The following is a 16,309-nucleotide window of genomic DNA, read 5'->3' on the forward strand; positions in this document are numbered from 1 at the left end:
AACACAACATCTTTGACAATAAAGTGTCCACACGCGTCATTTTAATGGTTACTTTTCAGAGACATGAAAGTCTTGCAATTTGCTTATAAAGACATGTGACTTGACCTAAACTTACCTCAAAATAATTGGAAACATATTAAAACATCAAACACTTTACTAAAACATTTTGTTTTACTTACTGAGAAGAATTGTATGGTTCCAGTTAACATAACAGGAAAGAGTCACAGTTAATTTTATTGAACCTTTATTTACTCAGGGAGGGGAGAAATCAACCGTCCATTGAAACTCAAACTCAGCTCAAACTGTGCACTTTAGTAACTGGGCGCTGTTACAGAGCAGCCACAGTCATGGTTTGTTGGATATTGAGCAAATACACTGAAATATTTAGAGGTTAGGTGTCTTTCTCAAGGGGAGAAAACCAACATCTTACTTCAAAGAGGTTGCTAATGCTGGTAAAACATTTGCTTTAACACTTTTTACTTCCTCCTCTGTTTTCTGAACATATGAGCTTTTATTGACGATACAAAATTATTATAACTTTTACATTTGTGAAGTGTCTGTGATAGCAGGACAGGAAGGCAGCTACTTCATGTTCAATTGGTTCATTTTGTGTATGTTTTCATTGGACTCGATGGATCATTACACAGGTGTCAGGAGAAAGCCAGTGCAGTTTAAGTATTGTTTTCCTAAAACATTTACCTGTCACCTTATAGTCAGGGCTTTCTGGTATTGATCCATTTCATTTAATTAGTCCTAAAAACAAATGAAAACCTCAGCCAGTTGATTTAAATAACTGAATCTTTCTCCAGAATCTGTTTGAATAAAAACAAAACTTGTTTGAAATAAAACGCTGTATTTCAAAATATGGCTGATCAACACACTTCTTGTGGGATTTTGCCACTTAATCTCTTGAAAATGCTTAAAAATACTGATATTGTGTCGGTCCTGTATAGGGCTGAATAACATGTTCAAATGACAGTTTCTGCTGTTCACAGTAGCATATAGTGAATTCTAAACACGCACTGTTAATTCATAGTCAAAATATGCTTGCCACTGGCAATACATTCAAACAGCCACAGTACTCAAAGGCCTGTTTCAGCAATCGTGATACATAAAGAAAACCAACACATCACAAGTATTTGAAAACAAATATTAGAAATGTATCTGTATTCACTGGGATGTGAAATAAGGAAGAATATTTAAACTTCCTATTTTGTTGACAGATACAGATGACAAACAAAAACAGTTACAGAATTGTAGAAGTAAGTATCATTATCATGCATTTTCACTGTAAAAAGTAAACATTTGCTTCAAAACCCAGATATGGGATGTTTAAGTATGAACTGTTGGTGTAAACGTACATTAAACCCGTGTATATCGCGTTACACAGATTCTTGAAAACAATGGCTTTCTGGTCCATTCTGCTCAAAGTTAAAGAAAAACATAATCAAATCATTTACAGTGTCAAAAAACATTTTACTTGCACACAGTGTCAGTCCTTCCATCAAGAACTCCGTCAGTTTGTGAGTGACAACAATTACAAAAAGGAATAACAGACAATGTGAACTGTGGACACACAGTTTCTAAAATCACATAATAAATCAGGTGATGGTGCTGAAAACTGTAACAGCCGTCACAACAGTAAAGAACAGGGGTTGGGAAAACCACCTTACCACCAGAACAGTTAGGACTTTAAAGGGTCAGTTCACCCAAATCATAGAAAACACTGTCCTGCTTACTCTAAATAGCATCCTGCCGTGCAGATAGTTTCAGATTCTTTTGGTGAGGTATGACTGCCAACTGATTATCCCTGCACACATCTCAACAACAATGGCGCTTTCCAAAAACAATATACAAGGCACCGGGGTTACTCACTGTCAACAGTTTTCATTGGAAAGTATGACCAACAACTGTTGCTAATAAAAATCCTGGCAACAAATGTTCTCAAAACCAAATAAAACTGAAACTACACTATCTGCATGGCCAGATATCACTAGAGATATGTGAGCAAATATGTTGCCATTTGAGCAAACTGACCCTTTAAAAGTCCACGAAAAGCCTGAATTGAGTCTTCTTACCAATCCAGCTGGACTGTCAGTGCCACCTCAGATCCCTAATCTCAGACGAGATATTTGACAGTACACGTACTGCAGGTATGACCATCAGCAGTGGAAGAAATACTCAGATATTTTACTTATGTAAAAGTAGCAATACCACAGTGTAGAAATACTCTATTACAAGTAAAAGCATGTAAAATGTTACTTATGTAAAAGTACAAAAGCATTAGCATCAAAATGTACTTACAGTACCAAAAGTACTCATTATGCAGACTGGCCCATTTCACAATCATATATATTATATTATTGATGCATTAATGACTTCACTTTCATCACTTTAATGTTGCAGTTGGTAAAGGTGGAACTAATTTCAGTTACTTGATATACTGCTGGGTAGTTTACAGTAATCTATAATAATACATCAGAATTTATTAGTTGATAATATTTTGTATTAAGAATCTGCAAAGCAACTAGTAACTAAAGTTATCAAATCAATGTAGTGGAGTAAAAAGTACATTTCCCTCTGAGATGTAGTGGAGCAGAAGTATAAAGTTGCATAAAATGGAAATAGTACTTCAAAATTGTACTTAAATACAGTAATTGAGTAAATGTACTTAGTTACATTCCACCACTGATGGCCATAATGTCCATATTTGACATATTACAAATGACATGACGTAAATGAGAAAGTTGTTATTGAAAAATTTAAAAAATCAACTATTTTCACTTGATTTTTAGAGGAACAAGCAGAAAAGTGAAGCCAGTGAAAAGACATGTTTTAGAAAGTTTTTGAAAGAGTTTCGCTTCAACTGAATGTAGTGGAATTAACTCGGTGACAACGTTTTTCACTTGTTTTAGGAGGCGAAAATGTAACAATGTAAAAACAACAAACAACATTTCAAAATTTTGAAGTCACTGACACAATCGCCTCAGATCCGATTGGACATCATCCTGGTGTTCAGTTTCTGAAAGAACGACTTCAGATTGCACAGCCGGCACTTCTTCTTCTTCTTTTTCTTCCTACTGTTCCAACCTTTCTTGTACACGCCGTGATATTTTCCCTCCTCGTCCTCCTCTTCGTCCACCCAGGGTACCCAGGCTCCACTGTGCCGGCTGGGATTGGCTCGAGGGTCGTCGGGTGGAAAATAAACCGGCACGGCTGTTTGGTTATAGTAGGCGAGTCGGGCCATCAGCTGTTGGACCACGTCTGGTCTCTGGTCTGCCAGGTCCCGCCGCTCGCACGGGTCGGCTGTGATGTTGAACAACCAGACATTTTTGTGGGTGGAGGGTTCGTGGAACGACGAGACGGCACGTTCGAGGTTCCACCAGCGACCGGGGAGAGTGGGAAGTACCTGAGGATCAAAATGTGACATTATTTCTGTTTTTCCTGATCAATTTGAAACAGGGGAGTAAAAATAATCCTACTAAAATCGGTCTAAATGTGTTGCAGTACCTGTGGGGGGACCCAGTCTCCATGACCTGGGTCTCCTGTTAGCAGCTTCCAGTCTCCAACTCTGATGGCAGCCTGGACTGATGTGTCCCATACTGGCTGGGACGACTGGAGCCTCAACTCGGGTGATAGATGGGATTTGGGTTGCGGCGTCCCTGGCTGGGACATGTTCTGGTATTGGGATAATGTCCGCCTGGACTTTGACTTTAAATGTAATTTTAGGTGTGTCTTGGATTTTGGTTGAGGAGGTCTTGACCGTGACAGGTTCTGGCTCTGGGATATAGTCCGCCTGGATTTTGACTTTAAACGTGGTTGGATCTGAGGCTGAGATTTAGGGCGAGATGTTCCTGACACTAATGGAATACCACTGGAGTGGGACTTTAGATGCGGTTTGTAATGTGACCGTCTCTGGTTCTGAGGTGAGACTTTGGTCTTGGGTTTGGGTTTTGATTTTGGTTTTGGGAGGGGCTTAAGCTTCGGTTTAGGAAGGGGCTTGGATTTCGGTTTGGGTTTAGCAGCATGATGGGAAAACGTCCGAGGTTTCTTGGTGGTCTTCAGCTTGAACGCTGACTTCTGCTTCGGTTGCTGACCCAGGATCTTCTTCTTCTTTGGCTTCTTAAAGGCTGGGCCTCGGCCTTTCAATTTGCTTACTGATAAATCAAAGAAAACACAGTTTGACGAATGAGGAATATGAAGTAAACACTCCTTTAACCTTTGGCTTTGCTGACGCTGTGTAAGATCCCTAAGCAGATAGAATTACTTTTATGCAGTTTTTGTACGAGGTGCTACTGCTTACATGTCTTCCTTCCACACATCCCTCCTTACCGGGTTTCCTTTTAATTTCTGTCTTCCCTCCTTCTTTTGGTGGCAAATGCCTTTTCTTTTCTCTGTGAGGCTGTACATAGTAATATAATGTTCACCATCTTAGTTCAATGCGTGAGCATGCTAACTATTGCTAATTAGCACTTAACGCAAAGTACAGCTGTGGCTGATGGGAATGTCATTAGTTTTGCAGGTATTTGGTCATAAAGCAAAGTATTGGAGAAATTAAAAATCTGACTTGATGGCGCTAGATGAAAAGTGAAAGTATTAGAATTCATACAAATATTTCAGTGTGAACCAAAGTGGAACCACGCCGTTAGTGTGGCTAAAAACAGAATATAATTCTATATACAGTATATATATACAGTGTGTATATATATATATATATCACTACTACACATAACAACTGAGCAAACTCCATCCGCTGACGAAAATCGTGAGATGTGGTTGAAAGATTAATCTGATAAATTTTTTCAAAGGTCAAGAATTCAAGAATAATACTGTACTTTTCAATGTAAGAATAAGCAAAATACAGTTGCCTTTCAACTACCCTACTTACCACTTATCACGTTGTTTCCACTACAAATACACATCATTACAACAAATACTATCTCTCTACTATTTATCACCATTAGCATAAACATTGGCAGTTAATAACCTATTGCCATATGTGTGCTGTTTTGTAATTAATCTGTATTGATGCCCCGTAATCTGAGGAAAGACTCTGACGTGCAGTAACCTTACTGTGAAGTAGCTTTTGAGCACGACAACTTTTTATTTTTATTTTGTTAGTTACCTGTGCCGGCGTCCGAGGTCATGGTTTTTACAGGAAGTTTGTGAAGAGGGTCAATGTTGTGAAGGATCTCCTGACGAGGTGACTCCTTCCCTTCACTGATGGTGGGCCAAACATCAAAACCATCCAGGCCCTGGCTCTGAGAGGGAAACAAATTCACAAATATCACGGAGAATACAAAGAAAAAGTCATGTTGCCAAAAGAAATACTTGTACATTTACCACACAGGAATAAATAATAATACATATATTTTGGCAATAGAGGCTATCGAGTCTCAGGATTAGTCAGTTACTGTCTTGATTGTAGCCAAGATAGCTTTGTTTATCTGTTTTGGCAATGGAAATCTACTTGCATACTAAGCCAACAAAGCTCTTTGGGAGCTGTGCACAGACACAAAGCATCTATGTGGCCACTGTGAAGAATCATTTATCATTATAGGTCAGGAGCACATTTATCTACATGATAGTGAATAAAGACGGTTTTACGGTAGCGCTGTAACCTGAACTTGAATCAAGTCAGACGCCAAAATAGGGATTCGTGTAGATGGAGCTCCATATTCAGCTCTAACCGTGACACCAAATAAACTCCTGCATTAACGTGAATTCAGTGGGAGACACTATGCGACTCAACAGAGCTAATTTTTGGAGCGACAACAAGGAAAACATACACCTAAATCCAGTGTACTCTGAAAAGTCTTATAGTGAAGTGATCACTCATTTCAGTAGCTAGGGTGGCCGTGATGAGAAACGCATCCCTGAATCAGGTCTGTTCTATAGCACAATAAAAATGGTTAAACTTTTCTATGGTATTCAACCTTAACTATCCTGTTTTCACTGTGAGACTAAAAAGACAGGCCTGGCTAAGAAAGTAACATAAATGACAAACATACAAGTGCAACATGCAACAAAATGCAAAGCCAAAAACACATTCAAAAGTGTTAAAAAGGGTAGGAAATAGCAAGAATTCACTGTGGTATTCTAACAAAGTACTGCGTTCCACTGACCTGGCTGACGTTTCCCCCGGCCAGGCCCACCAGCGTGGGGAACCAGTCGGTGACGTGCAGCAGCGCTTTGGAGACTCGTCTCCTGCGTCTCAACAGGGGGCTGTGAACGAACGCCACTCCACGGACTCCACCTTCCCAATACGTTCCCTGGAAACACAGTCAGGAAGTTCAGTTACAATTTTCTCATCCCCGTTAGTTAGCAAAGATCTCCATATGTACCACTAATATTCACATCGTCATTTTTACACACATCGTGTGAATATATCTGCAAGCACTTCAGGATTTATTTTTTGGGGAAAACAAGATCCATGAGCGTTACTTCAAACGTCTCATACAGACGGTATAGAATTATGTAAACTCCTCCTTATTTGACGTAAGGAGGACTCCATAAAATCTTCTTCAACTGTAAAAAAAAACAAGACTGAGAGTCTATAAACACATCCAACAAATGCTGAATGAATGAAAAATAGAGAGATAACTCTGCTATTCTTAGATCTTTACCACTTGTGGGACAAAGAAAAAATGACAATCAAATTCTCTGGGGAATAAAAAAAATTGTATAAGATGGTGCCAAAACTGCATACATCGACTTATGAAAAACTGAAGATAACTGACCATAAGCAGAAAAATTGGTGTACAAAATACAAGACGTCATTTCTACCTTACGGCCTCGTAGCGGCCAGTTGCTCCCTCCTGTGAATGGCTGGGCTCCGTTGTCGGTGGAGTAGATGATAACGCTGTTCCGGTAATATCCGTACTTTTTCAGAGCATAGGTGACATTTCGGACCGACTCGTCCACTGTGGACACCATGGCGGCAAACTTTCTCCGAGCGATGTTAGCCATGTCACGGTAGGGGTAGATGTAGGACTTGGGAGTCTGTAGAGGAGTGTGAACTGCCTGGAGGAAGACATTAACATAGAGTATTAACGTGTTCACAAAGGCGTTGAGAATGGCCAAACCTCCACTCAACAATACATTTCTACAACAATTAATCAAACATACAATTAATTTCTTGTTGAAACTAGTTGAAAGGAAAAATACATTTATTTTTAGATATGCCAACAATGTTAAACTGTATAATTCTCTTTCAAAAAATCCTACCAACATTGTTGCTAACCCACTTTCCTCAACCTCTTCATTTACCCAGAATGCCCCACAACACTTACTCGTAGTACATAAGTTGGAACTCAGTGTTCCTTACTCCCTACCAGGGAAAACTCAAATGAAACAGCCCTTTGTTTTGCCCTTCCTTGTCAGGGTATCGGCTAGATTTACTCAAACCTCTCAACACTAAACAAATATCACTCTCTTGAGATTAAATGCTTTTAACCGTTTACGTTTTCTGTGCGGCCTGCTTTTAATTAAATGGTCAGGCTCCATATGGGCCAAACAGTCTCTAAATAAGTTTCTGATGCTCAAAGACAAACACTTTAATGTGGCCTCAATGTTATTCCAACATTTCTGACTCTCCACATCCAGACATAAACTAATGCAGCATCAAAACACATGTCAGCTGTGTTGTATTTGACCTATTTTCTGCAACTATTCATAAAAAACAAAAAACAAACAAAAAACAGGCGTCTCCCTGTTTCTTGGACATTGCAATAGCAAAATTGCAGCTTTAGTATAAAAACCTTGCTCTTTTTGATTTTGAGGGGCTTAAACTTAAATCAGAGACTTTTTACATAGATGCTTTTATTGCCATTTTTCTGATATCAAACCTCAGCGTGATACCTGGAGGGAGAGCAGCAGGAAGAGTGGCCTGTCTGTGGGGTCGTGACTCTCGAGGATCTTGCGAGCTCTCTGTGTGAAGAGCGTGGTGGAGTATTTCCCTTCCTGGCCCCACGCCACACCCTCGTCGTCATGGAGATCATACCCACACAACCCCGGGCCATCACAGGACCCGTAACTGGGGACAGATAGAGAAGTTATAGAGTTATAGAAATAGATCATGGAAATGCAGACAACAAACATCCTAATCAGTCCTTGTTCATTCTAATAATAATAATCCTACATTTTTACCTGTAGTAATCCACACTTCCTGTTAAAGAACCAAAGAAACTGTCAAAACCCTTTCTGGTGGGCAGGCATGCCTTCCTGGAGGAAAGAATAAAGAGAAATTAAACTGAGCATCAGATTTCTATGATACTGTTGTACACAAGCAGCTTACAAATGTATTAAAGCTCTTTGTGTATTAAAATCAGCGATCAGTGGAATAGTGGGAAATCACCGGCAGGGATGTGTATCGCATCACATGTGTGCACGCGATACAAACAAAAAACAGGGACCCATTCATCAAAACACCGCTCCATAGTGCTACTAGTGGTCAGAAACTTCACAGGGTGCCGGTGACAAACATAACAAACTAGAACAAAAAACTTTTCAACTGTGTTGGGAAGATAGCTTTTGAAATGCTTTATTGGCTCTGCTTATTTTGATTTAAGCCTTTAACACCCAGCCGGTCTTGGTGGTGGTCCACCCAAATTAACTGAAATGCCAGACTGCTTAGAAGTGAGGCTGCACAATATGGTAGAAAATTATATTGCGATTATTTTGACAGATATCATGATTGCAATATAATTTACGATTAGTGGGAATGATCATTTTTGCATCACAATTCAAATTTTCACTGAAAAAACTATTAAAATCACGATGATGTGACATTTGTTGGGGTCTGTACCAAACAAACATGTTTTCTTCCATCTGGAGAACAAGATTTGTAGGCCAGGGCGTCTCTGCAGCACTACACTACTTCATTATAATGCTGTTTTGGGACACATTTTACCTTTATCAAAAAATTGCAGCTTCTGCAATTTGGATATTGCGATACGTAGAGAGACTTCATATTGGTAAGATTTTAGTTGTGTACTCTCCTGTGCTTTTTACCAGGATTATTTTTACAACAGGGCATTCTTGTTTTAGATGACCACGATGACTGAAAAGACAAGATACTGCATATATACACACACACACATTACATGTTCATGTAACTTTCTCTAGACTAACAGCTTGTAAAAGCTCTACATAGTGGTGGTGTTCAAGGCGGGACAGTGTAAGAGGTTAGGGACCCAGACTTGGTGTCTGGATTCACAGTGGTTGTTAGATGGTCAAACTGCATCATAAAGTTGCATAAAATGGAAATACTCAAGTAAAGTACAAGTACCTCAAATCTGTACTTGAGTACAGCACTTGAGTAAATGTACTTAGTTACATTCCACCAGTGCTAAGCGAGGGTAAAAAAAACAAGCTTGGTTTGTCTGGAATTCGAAATAATCTCGCCTCATGAGCAGAGTGTTTGGGTTAATTACTCTATAGTGATTAAATTGTTTGTTAACAGTGACGGTATAATAGAAACTCCTGGTCATATTCATCCATACTTATACCTGTGAAGTCTCCATCTCACCTGTAGAAGCCCAGGTGCCACTTGCCGACCATGTGTGTGGTGTAGCCGGCCTCGCGGAGCCTCTCCGGCAGAGTGTCCATGTGTGACGGCAGACAGCTCGGCTGCCTGGGTCTGATAATGGAGTGTTGTAGTCCTGTGTGGATCTGATATCTGGAAGAAAAGGACTTGTTAGTGGCTTTCTGCCAGACTAACTGCTCACACAGGATCTGCTGTTAGGCCTCACACAGTAGAACCAGGGACTCATTCATCCTCACTGCAGTTAGGTTGCCTCAGCAATAATCAGATTATTAGCAGCTACCTCATTTGAACCGGAGCTTCAGACTCAATAACTGTTCTGCTCTCTGGTCAGCTTTGACGTCTTTTGTGTCAGACAGATCTGAAGCTTCTGAGTTTCATTTCTTTCTTAAATTTTATTTTATCTATCTTCATTTTAAATTCTTCTTCAGCCTCTTGCTTGCGCTACTGTAACGTGAAGTTAGGATCAATAAAGTCTCATCTTAAACTAATAATCACGACATGCTGTAAAAAGATTTTGAACAATTATTTATAACAATATGACAATAAAACGAGAGTAAAATAAGACAAGAGAGAGTATGAACTGGTACTGAAACTCATTGATTAGTCATTCCACAGACAATTTTGCTAAATCAGATAATGGTTTAAGTAATTTTTTAAGCAAACATGTCAAGCATTTCCTGGTTTCAGCATCTAAAATGTGAAGATTTGCTATGTTTCTTTGTTTTATATCTGTGATTTGAATATCTTTGGATTTAGGACTGTTGTAAAATCAACAGATTAAAACATATTCAGTGGTGCTCAAACTAAATCAATGCCGCTTTAACTCAAGTAGGGAATAAAAATATTCGACTGATAAAAACATAACCACATGAACGTATTTGTAACAGTTTAAGTTGCAAGTACAAGTTGCCCCCCGTACAAAGTAGCAACGACAGACATTCCCCCAAGTGGTGTCAAAATCCAGTCCAGAGTATTTCATATGGCAAACAGATGGACAAACAAAAAGTAAAGAGGCATCTGTACCTGCCGGTGATGAGCTGGCTGCGCGACGGCGTGCAGATGGGCTGAACGTAGTAGTTCTCCAGCTTCACGCCCTCCGCCGCCAGTTTGTCCAGAGTGGGAGTCTTGATGGTCGGGTTGTGGTAGCCGATGTCGTTGAAGCCCTGTTTTAGAGTCATGGCGGCATGAAAGAGTTCCGTTGAATGATTTAGATCATTTCCGCGTAACATTTGGCCGTAGACGGATGGTATAAAATAATACCCGGGCAAGTACTTTTTCCAGTGTGGTACTTGTCTCCCAGATGGTTACGGACCCTCTGATTCCTACCCAGCTCTTTATATCTTCCTGTATGTAGGAGCCATTTTCAGCTGTGTATACTGTTTGTGTTTATTTGTGTTAACACCTCTGACCTGTTCGTTTGAGATAACTGACGGAAATGTACTTTAAGGAGTTGAAGGTAATCATTTGTGATTTGTGATATTGGGTTTTAATAAATAAACTGACTTGCTGTAAACTGATCTTTCAATCAGTTTGTACAAAATTGTGATAAACAGATCATTTTAATTTCTTATTAGACTTTTTTCTGTTTTACAACTGATAAACCAAATTTTTCAGTGACTTTTAACTTGGCCTACTTTTCCAATTTTATGCCATAATAAAACTATTAAAGTCTTTTTGGAACCCCATAAATACTATCACCAACGGCTGAATTTGTTGTGTACAATATGTAGGAAATCACCTATTCGTATGTAAACATCATCATATATTTACAGTTATTAATAATATACTGTATTTTGAATACATATCAGGTGTTATAGTCAGACTGGCATCTTGTTATCTATCAAAGGTAACTACTGTAAGAGACCTGATCATCCCAGCATCTTGATTTAAGAAGAGACGTTCACACCGCCTCTTTCACACACACACACACACACCTGGTCGTCTGTGAGGATGAACAAGATGTGCGGCTGGTTCTTCTTCTTCGCTTCTGTCTCATTATTCTGAATGTTTTTGTCATTCTGTATCTGGTTTGGTTTGGACCGATGAGCGGACAGGCAGTCCAGGCTGAAGAAAACACTCAGCGCAGTCAGAGCCACAGCAGCCGCAGCAGCAGCCTGCATCTTTACTGCGGGGAACAACAACGAGAGCGTCCATGAACAAAACACCAGGGAAGGAGAGCTCAGAATATTTTTGAGTCAGCACAAATTCACACAAGCAAGGACTAACTGTAGATCATAAAACCACAATTGAGATGGATTTGCCAACTTGGCTGCAACTTTGATCTGAAACACATCCATCTGGTGTTGAGAGAGCTGAAACTCCGAGGAGGTCTTTTTTAACCATTTACAATCTTTGGAACTGAATCATACCAATAAGAAGTGATGAAAATATTAGTCAGAGAGCAGAAACAGATCGGTTTTAATGGGACTTTTCTGGCTCTTCTTTGATCGTTTACTTCTGTGGAGCCTCTTACATTAACATGGATAAAATCCTCTATTACTGTATTTATCATTTTATGTGGTGATATCGATATATATGCCGTGACATAGTCATTTTTCTGGAAAAACAGAGACGTCTGTTTTTGTCTAATCCAGCAAATTAAGTGACAAATCAAAGTACTTCATCACCTTGATGGAAAAATCATGTAAAATCCAACACGGGCATAAAGAAGTCCTGCTCATTGATTAAAGGAAGAGTTAAAACTAACCCGGCTTTCAGCGCTTTAACAAAATATGCAGATTTGGAAGCATTAAATTAAAATGTCATTTGTGTTATTACAAATATATATATTACACTTATAATGTTATGAAACTTCTATAAATATTTGGTTTTTGTTGAGACTGTCCTCCATTTCTGTTGAGGTTGGAGTTTGTAATGGTGTTGCAATGGATTTTAGATCTTAAACTAATGAGTTATTGTCACTCTTGATTGATCTGTCAATTATTTATTCAATTAATTTGACCATAAATGTGAAAGAATTGGGAAAATTAACCTTCACAAGTTATGAGAGCCCGAAGGTGACGCCCTCAAATTGCTTGTCTTGCCTCAACAACACTCCAAAACCCAAAGACATTCAATTTACAACGACATGAAACACACAAAAGTTAGAAAAAACAAAACTAATTTGCGGAGATGGAATCATATTTTTGTTTGATAAATACCTTAATCAACTATCAAAATGTTCTGTCAACTGATCAACATCGTTTCAGCACTAGTGGATTACATTATGTTTGAAGTTGTCACTTGCATTTTGTCATAAACCTTACATTATATTGTAATTCAATACAACACCACAACAGATTCTAAGATAAACGTTACCACAGTCTATCACAAAGTGTCAACCAAAATCATAAAATGAAGCTTCTCGAAGACGGTAGATGTTTCAGGGCTGTTGAACTGCTTTGCATTAGACTTTACATGTATTTGTGTAGTCTTTAACCCTTTATTTTCTCAGAGAACGCTTCTGTTTGACCTGCAGCTTAGTGTTCTGTGAGAGGAATGGAAAAAGCAGATTGTATATATATCTGTATAATCTATGACATGTTTACAAACGTCAAAGCTCGAGAGCAGCATGCAGTGCTGATTATATCTGTAAGCCCAGACTGAAAGCAGCTTAACGGTCACAAAGATGGTGACCATTACTACTGATGTCTGAACTGGTTCCCCATTAACGTTAGACGAAATGCTGGTGTTCATGGCAACAGCACAGGACACACACTTCCCTCTACTTGTGTGTGTGTGTGTGTGTGTGTGTGTGTGTGTGTGTGTGTGTGTGTGTGTGTGTGTGTGTGTATGCTGGGCATGAACCCTCTTCCTGTGACAAACTCGAGTGTGTTAGTTCAGACTATGCAAGCACAGACTGGTCCTGCATAAAATTTGTTTTGATGAAGTCTGCAGCCTGTATCAAGTTAAAATGTGACTGAACCCAATTAGAAATACAGTTATTTGTCAATATCAGTTTTCATTTTGACTTTAAATCTCACCACAGTTTCATCCAGGTGCAAATAATCCAAACAGATCCATGTTACGTTTAAAATCAGCACATTTCTAACTCAATGCACATCTATTCCTCACAACAGCTGTGTTATTTCAAAGCCAGGCCTAAATCAATACCTCGATACAGGATCAATGGGAGTGAACGGCTCTTGTCCCCCCTCTCCTCTCCGCAACTCTTCAGTTCATTCTTCACACTTCGGGTCTTTCTTCAGCTCGCAGAAAGTTTGGTTTGAATAAAGTTTGCAGGAGACGCCGCATGTCCTCAAGTTTCCTCCACAAAACCTTCCTTCCTTCAGTCTGAGCGTCCGCACTCCCAATGAAATGCGACCGACGTCAAGCCAGCCGCAGCGCCACGCTGACACTACCGGTCTGACCTGCCAAAATAAAACACTCAACATGAAACGCGTTGCAGGGACGTTATAGCAAGGATCAAATTGGAGGTGGGAAGGTCGGATTTTGAATAGTCTGAATGTGAACGGACTGCTTTTCTGCCCTAAATTAAAATTTTTCACTAAAACAAAGTAAACAACAAACAGCTTCATTCACAATTTTAAGCTGGTGATCTATGCAGGATCCCAAAGGAACCGTTAACAAACCGTTTACCCGTTAAAGTTAGTTATCTTTCTTCAAAAGTAACCACAGTGCTATAAGGCAGCCTAACGCTATATGAAACATAATCAAGTGTTCCTGAAAAAGAGAGAAATATCAATTATTAATATTCTCTTTCAGCGAAAATGTAAGGAAATGAAAGGCCCCTATCTTTCCCATTTGTATATTTTATGTCACCAGGCTAGCTAGCTAATTAACTAGCTTAGCTACCTAGCTAGTTCTGCCCCTGGCACAATCAGCATATTTTATATTTCTTTATCATGGGTGGTGATTGCATTTGGTAATATGTGGTGAAGCCTCAAATGTACACATGATGATTACATGAGATGCATATGTTGGTGGCTGTGTCTAGCTATCGGTTAATGTTAACTAGCAACCTTGATGGCTAGGAAGCTAACGTTGGAAGAAACAAACGCGTCGCTAAGCGCATGCTAACTACAGTGTTAGCTAGTTAAGTTACTTCTCTCTTATATGCGTTTCATTCTTTATCGCTTTGCTGTGGATTAATGGTAACATCACTTAACTAACAGAGAAACTGGCTCATTGATCAAATAAATTCTTCCTCCAGAGCAACTCAGTCTGGAGGGATTTAGCTTAATCAGCTTAGTTAGCAGTGGCTAGCTCACTTGCTAGCTAAAACTGGATTTGTCTCTCTTGCTTTGACAGTTTGGTTTTAGGATGTTATCTTTGAAATTATATATTTTTTATAGCATAAAACAATTTGTATGTTAAAATAAATGCCAACAAGTCAGACCTGGGCTTGATAATTTGACTAAATATGCAGTTTGGCTTTGTAGGGCAGAGTAGACCCCCCTGGTAGTAAAATCAGTCAATTCCACTACAAAGTGGTGCATTTTCTGTGACCAAAACCGGACTTCATTTTGTTTTTCTTATCGTGACAGGTTTATTTCGACGGCTTAACATCCGCTGTTCTTGGTTTTATTTGTGTAACTTGACACAGGGAAAACCGGTAATAAAGCCCCCAGCCTTTAACACCATTAACATTTATTGTATCATGTGATTATTTTCACCGTAGCGGACTTCGCTGCTTGTGGTTGTGTGACCACGGACAGAACATCAGCCGAGCGGAAAGACTGACTGCAGGCTGAACTGTTAAACAGGCGGAGGAGCCAGCTGGCAGTCCACAGAAAACCAGGAATTTCTCCCTTTACGCAACGTACAGTAGACCACAGATGCAAAACTGCATCAAGTCGCCCAGAGACAAACCAGGGTGAGACCGGAAATAGGTCAGATTAATCAGGAAATAAAAGCTCCATGCCAAGAATTGTCTGCATCATTATGAGGAGTTGTAATAAGTCAGTGAGACAAATATTAAAAAAAAAAAAAAAGATATATATTATGGTTAATCTTCTCTGCACTGGCTCCCTGTAAAATACAGAATAGAATTTAAAATCCTTCTCCTCACTTAAAAAGCTCTTAATGGTCGGGCACCATCGTATCTTAAAGAGCTCATAGTACCTTATTACCCCACTAGGACACTGCGCTCCCAGGATGCAGGCTTACGTCTGGTTCCTGGAGTCTCCGAATGGGAACCAGAGCCTTCAGCTATCAAGCTCCTCTCCTGTGGAATCAGGTCCCAGTTTGGGTTCGGGAGGCAGACACCATCTCCACATTTATGAGTAGGCTTAAGACTTTCCTCTTTGATAAAGCTTATAGTTAGGGCTGGCTTGGGTGAGTCCTGAACCATCAGTTCTGCTGCTATAGACTTCCCATGATGCACCTCTTTCCTCTCTCCATCTGTATGCATTTCTATCCCATTACTGCATGTTACTAACTTGACATCTTCTCTCTCCCGTAGTTTTGTGCTTTCTCGTCGCTCTCCTCTCTCCTTCTGTCGCTTTCAGCAGGTATTTCTGCCTCCGGAGCTGCAGAGACTGGATCTGTGGATGTGGTAAGTAAGTGGTAAGGTAAGTTTTTTTTCTTGCCACTGTCGCCAAGTGCTTGCTCATGGTGGCATACGTTGGGTCTCTGTAAATAATATTATAAAGAGTACAGTTTAGACCTGCTCTATAGGAAAAGTGCAATGAGATAACTTCTGTTATGAATTGGCGCTATATAAATAAAGTTTAATTGAATTGCATTGAATCAATTGGGCTTTAACAAAAAAAAAGGCGTACAAAGGGAAAGAAAACATTT

At 39.5% G+C, this 16,309-nt stretch overlaps 1 protein-coding gene across 2 annotated transcripts; it reads right to left on the reverse strand.

Moving 5' to 3' along the window:
* Positions 1-227: 227 nt before the first annotated feature.
* LOC122887352 (arylsulfatase I-like) lies at positions 228-13,891 on the reverse strand. Of its 2 annotated transcripts, none has more exons than XM_044220461.1 (11): positions 13,661-13,891; positions 11,482-11,672; positions 10,571-10,710; positions 9,530-9,679; positions 8,149-8,223; positions 7,861-8,035; positions 6,787-7,023; positions 6,126-6,272; positions 5,126-5,261; positions 3,511-4,157; positions 228-3,409 (listed from the first exon to the last, which is right to left on the reverse strand). In XM_044220461.1, the coding sequence occupies exons 2-11, from the start codon at positions 11,665-11,667 to the stop codon at positions 2,987-2,989; spliced, it is 2,316 nt and encodes a 771-aa protein (XP_044076396.1). In that variant the 5' UTR covers positions 11,668-11,672; positions 13,661-13,891; the 3' UTR covers positions 228-2,986. The 2 variants fall into 2 exon arrangements, with proteins under 2 accessions (XP_044076396.1, XP_044076397.1); XM_044220462.1 differs by lacking the exon at positions 13,661-13,891 and adding an exon at positions 13,531-13,646.
* Between the last annotated feature and the right edge of the window lie 2,418 nt (positions 13,892-16,309).

The sequence above is a fragment of the Siniperca chuatsi genome, linkage group LG13 (genome assembly GCF_020085105.1).
Source record: "Siniperca chuatsi isolate FFG_IHB_CAS linkage group LG13, ASM2008510v1, whole genome shotgun sequence".
NCBI lineage: Eukaryota > Metazoa > Chordata > Actinopteri > Centrarchiformes > Sinipercidae > Siniperca > Siniperca chuatsi.